We start from the raw sequence: 5,220 nt of genomic DNA, 5'->3' as shown, positions 1-5,220 counted from the left end.
GCATCTACTGCATTTACCAAAGCCGGCTTGTTCTAAGAAACCTCCGCCGCCGCAACCAACAACCCCGCCCCTGCTTTCGAGCCCCCAACCCCCCTTTTTCCCATCTTATCTATCTATCCGATAGAGTGACCCTCCCGCCTAAATAGTGCATTGGCTGCACGATGCCGCAGCATGAGGCGCCGCCATTTCGCGCCAACTCCCTCCTCCCCGGCAGCCCCCTCCGCAGCCCCCTCCAGGGAGGGGGGAAAGCGCTCTGAGAGCACTCAGAGCGCTTTCATAAGTCTTACAGGGCATTGCCGCACTAACGCATTTGAAGTCTTCTGAGTCGCTACAGCTCCCCCTCCTCCTCCTCCTCCTGGCGCTGCTGCTGCGTCACATGCACGCACATGTTCAAACACACATGCACATACATACATACATACATACATACATACATACATACATACACACACTCGACATCCAACATTCGGACATTCAAACTAGGACGGGAAGAAAGGATGAAGATGTCGCGGATAAGGACGCTCATGTCAGCACACGCCAAACCACTCGTCGCCTAAAGACGGGAAATCGTGCAGATACACCCGCGGATACAGTATTTCGTTTGACTTCATCGGAACGTGAGCTGAACGTACGACACCGAGTTGACCTGGACACCCGACATTACAGAGGCGATTTGCGAAAGAACACACGACAGACATACCGACAGATACATTGCACAAGGGCCACCTCTGCAGGGCCGCTCTCAGCCAGGAACCTCAGACCCGCCATACACCCACACCTGGGCGCCACAGCGAGGGCCCCCCACCGGAAGCGCACCCGCACCCGCACCGGTAAGTGAGCGGCGGGTCCTCCTCCTGGCGCCTGACCAGGCAGCTCTCCCTCCTAGCCCTCTTAGCCCTCCAGCCCCTCACGAGGGCATCCTCCTCCTCCTCCTACGTTCCCCTACCTCCTTCGTGCAGACGAAGCGCGCATGCAAAGAAAGCCGCTCCGTGTAACCCCCGCTGCCACCCCCCTCCACAGCGTGCATGTACGTCTGCATGTCCATCGCCTCTCTGAACTGTACGACCGGAACCCTGATGGTCACCCCCACGGTCACCGAACACCGAGCAGCGACAGAGCCCCGGGCGACCCCCAGGGCGATGACGGCGGCGGCGGCGACGATACAAAAGAGCGCTGGGGCCCTCTCCACCAGCCGCCAGCCGCCCTGTCCCGACCCGCCCTAATCCGCCCTCACTGACCGCCCAAGTCCGCCACACGTGTCATCGCGCACTGGGGGAGCACCGGTCAGAGCAGTGGGGGCACATCAGGAGGTCTTTCGGCCCCAGAATTCCCCCCTCACTGCCCCCTCATGGGAGGACGCTTGTGTGAGGCACTACACTGCACTGCACTACAACACAGTACGGCACAGTACGGCAGCCACCTGATGGCGCCTTCCCGCGCTGGCATTGCCGCTGCTGCTGCTGCCGTCAGTGTCGCCATCGCCAGTTACTGTTGCCACCGCCACCACGCGGCTGCTGCTGCTGCTACTGCTACTGCCGCCAGCGCTACAGCGGGTTAAGGCCTCCTCTCCACATCGCGAGTGAGGGGAAGGCAGGGAGAGCGGGGGAGAGAGGGAGAGAGTGGGTGAAATTCACAGGGAGGGGAAGACCTTCCGCAGGGCCGTGATGCCGCCAGCCGCCGCCGCACCCACCAGCCCCGCAACCACCGCCTGCCGCGGCCCTCGGGGCAGTCGGAATAAGGCACCGCTGCTGAAACCTGAGGATTGCCCGAGTGGGTGGGATAGTGGGAAGTAACACGGGAAATGGTGAGCCGTTGGAGCCGAGCATCCCAAAGGTTCCGAGGGAAAGAACGTCAGCGGCGGCGCCTCCTTCAAGATGAATCAAAATACTGAAAACCGAAACCGAAGAAATGGAGCAGATACGCCATACTGCCGTGTTCTAAGAACAGAACCTGGTTGCCATGAAAGGGCGATGGCGGTAAGTCCTGTTATGGGCTTATCCCTAATAGGAGAAGTGAAACCCTCTGCCAAACATGGAGCATCTAACGCTGTCCCTAGGGTATTTCCGGCTTAACCTCCCCCTCGCCTAGCATTGCACCGAGCGTCAGCCGAGTCAACAGTGACAGGGTTGGCCCAGTGGTTGGCCGCTGCCGATGGAAGGGGGGGGGAGGAACCCTCCGGTCCACAGGTGCGGACTAGCAGTGGCGAGCGAATTCGCACGCGGTGGAAGATAACCCACCCGCGAGCAACGTGCTGGCGCTGTCTGGCAAGCCAAGCGGCTCCAACTGATAGATGTACAAGCTCTCAAATCCCGAGAAATACAACCCAAGAATGCCGCAGCTGTTGCTGAACGGCCGGGCGAAGGAACCTGGGGCACGGTGAGATGGGTTGACCGGGTGCGTGTGTGGGTGAATGGGCGCAAAGACGCGGGTGGGAACAAATCGGACGGAGCTCAAATGGGCATCGGGGATGTTGTTTAATTGGAGAACGTGGAGCACTGCCGAGTTGAGGCGCGCGCTCGTACATCAGCATGTGGAGCATGTGTCGCCAGGCAGGTATCGGCAGAGAAAGCATGCCACACGCAGATAAGCATGTGCCCTCATCAAGTCGTACACATCGCGGCCAAAAAGTACGCGGCTGCGGAATCCGCTGGCCCCGATCGCACCTGCCGTGTTCAGGAGCCTGTTTGTCTTTAGCTTTAGAGTGTCTGTAACAATCTCTGGTTTGTCGACAGCAAATTTATAAAGGCCTGATGTAACTCCAACGATCCCACCTGTACGCAAGGAAGCCCCTCATCCATCAGGCGGCAAACCAGCCGACATAACAAAATGGCCAAACTGTTATCGATTGCTGACTTCTTACCGGCAAGATATCCTCCTCCGCAATAAAATTGCAAGTGCTGAGTCCAGTCTCTTCTCCTGACGGACGCTTCCTCCTCGAACACAAACTCGGGACCATCGGGAAGCCGGAACAAGTGCTTTGTGGGACCAACCTGCGCCGCCAACCCTTCATAAGGGTTATATAGCCTCCCTTGAGGTGCTGTCATCGTTGCCGATGCGAGTAGAGTGCTGCTTGGGCTAACGTCGCGCAGCGCGTCGGAGTGCGGGGATGTTGAGGGCAAAGATGGGACCGGTTCAGGCGTCGGTGTAGGTTCAGGCACTTGCGATTCCTCCCTAGCTTTCCGTCCACCCAGACGATCGAGAAGGCCCATATTTGATAAAGTTGCCCTACGTTCTTCACAAAGAATGAAAACAACGCAGAGTTACTAACAGCCAAGTCCATCAACAAGGATAACGTTTGAATGGGGTGGGTAATCAGCAACAAAGGCCGCAACACGCCGTACTCGTACATAACCGTCACTGATGGCTAAGCAAGTTTCCATATCATCACAGCTCTCAATGTCCATAAGCTAAGCCATAGTCTTTCCATTACACGATATACAAACTGCACAAACAGTGCGCCGACAAAAGACACCTCTTTGTTGTCGATTCTCAGGCAACCCTGCCCCTAAAACCTGTTAACCAACCAGTACTACAGCCCCATCTAGGCATCCATTCACTGCATAAGGACAAACATCAATACTTCCCCAAAACTTGCCATTGATTGAAGAGTGTCCGAAGAATGTTGAAGCTCATACCTGCCAAGTGCCTTCCACAGCATACGCATGGTCGGCTCTCTCCTAGTGAATTACCCTCCCCCTTCTTCTGTTAGCCTTGCCATCCATGCTTTTCCGTTCAAATCCCGTGCGTGAGAAAGAAGGGAACAAAGCTGCAACGTCTTTGCGTACGCGGAAAAATATGTACGGCTCATTAGTTGCCTGATTTTTACTATCCAAAGTCTCTTACCTTGTGTTTCGACTCAAAACTCACCCTTCCCACCTCCTGGCGATATTGCTGCGCGTGGCGAATGAGCGAGTCAGCGATTGACTGAGTCCCCCCACTCACACCCCCCGGGTTACAATGGGTCTTCAGAACAAGCGGGAAGGAAAGAGTAGCCACGCCACACACCTCGCGTCATCCAACACTGCAAAACAATTGTGAGTCCAAAACTGTTGGAAATGACCGACATTCATATACCAGTGAATGGTAGCCACAGTAATAGGACCCAAGGGGGGTCCGGCGCTTTGCTGGTCTTAACAGGTTATGAGCCCCGTAATAAGCCCGCACTCACCAAGATGGCTCCGAAAACCCATTCACACCACTTCGTACCATCGGTATCAAATCCGTATCACATTGCTCGCACGGGGCAATGGAACCGACCAGGCCAGCCCCCACCCACAAGCCAAATCCGTTTGTCGTTTCCTCGTCAAACTTGTCTCATGCTCGTCCGCTAGGTACGTAAGGCAGCCCCGCAGCCTGGACTTACTCCCCCCCCCCCGCCGCATTCACCACATAGTAATGAGGGGAGGGGAAAAGAAGTCCAGTCGAACCCCCAAGAGACCTTTGAGCCGGAAACTGGGCTCAACCGGCTTGGGCGCCCGCCAGCGTAGCCCGCTGCCCAACTAGCCCTCCCTTGTTGCGCCCCTCCCCTCCCCTCCCCCCCGCCAGCGCCACCTGCTCCTACAGATCGCCTACACTCGGCTCTAAACCTGCAGCCGCCACGGGCACCGCTTCCGTAGCGGCCTGTGCCGCCGTCGCCGCCGCCGCCGCCGCGGCATCGGGCCCAGCCGTCCCCGTCCTCGCCGCCGTCCTCGCCGGAGCTGCCTCTGGCGGAGCTCCCTGCCGCTCCTCTTCACCAGCCCCGGGCCCCTTCTCCTCCTCCTCCTCGTCCTCCTCGTACTCTTCCGGCCTGCGGCCAAAGTGCATGGGAAAGCGCTTGCGGCTGCGGCGGAAGAAGGGCATCCGCTCTTCCTCCTCCTCTTTCTCCGCACCGGGGCCCCCGCCCGGGCCCCCAATGCCCAGCGCTAACAGCTTGGTAACCAGCTCTATCGCCGCCGGCCCGCTCCAGCTGGAGGGATCCGCGTCGCAACCGCCGCCGCCGCCGCCGCGGCCGGTGGATAGTGACGGTGGCGGACAGCACGCGCAACGTGCGGCCGCAGCGGCGGCGGCCGCGGCGGCGGGGCCACCGCTATGCCCTGTGACGCTGGCGCCGGCACCAGGACCCCAGAACGCGCCCGCTGCTCCGGTCGACGCGGCGAACTGGCTGGTGCCGCTGCCGCCGCTGGCGCCGGCGCGGCGCAAGCGCGGCGCAGGGCGGGCCGCCAGGCCGCTTGACGATGCGCC

The 5,220-nt window shown here is 59.2% G+C and overlaps 1 protein-coding gene across 1 annotated transcript in view; it reads right to left on the bottom strand.

Annotated features, from left to right (window-relative positions):
• Positions 1 to 1,230: 1,230 nt before the first annotated feature.
• Positions 1,231 to 5,220, bottom strand: part of VOLCADRAFT_95455 (uncharacterized protein) — a gene marked incomplete at both ends in the record, with an annotated part of 9,954 nt that continues 5,964 nt past the window's right edge. Inside the window, 6 exons of the mRNA XM_002954554.1 lie at positions 1,231 to 1,269; positions 1,691 to 1,755; positions 2,238 to 2,366; positions 2,664 to 2,771; positions 3,868 to 3,891; positions 4,587 to 5,158. Of these exons, the coding sequence (XP_002954600.1) occupies positions 1,231 to 1,269; positions 1,691 to 1,755; positions 2,238 to 2,366; positions 2,664 to 2,771; positions 3,868 to 3,891; positions 4,587 to 5,158 (937 nt within the window). The remainder of the gene's footprint in view (positions 1,270 to 1,690; positions 1,756 to 2,237; positions 2,367 to 2,663; positions 2,772 to 3,867; positions 3,892 to 4,586; positions 5,159 to 5,220) is intronic.

Source organism: Volvox carteri, assembly GCF_000143455.1.
Source record: "Volvox carteri f. nagariensis unplaced genomic scaffold VOLCAscaffold_44, whole genome shotgun sequence".
NCBI classification, from domain to species: Eukaryota; Viridiplantae; Chlorophyta; class Chlorophyceae; order Chlamydomonadales; family Volvocaceae; genus Volvox; species Volvox carteri.
Note: the sequence above shows the minus strand (reverse complement) of the source record. Positions and strands in the feature narration are given on the sequence as shown.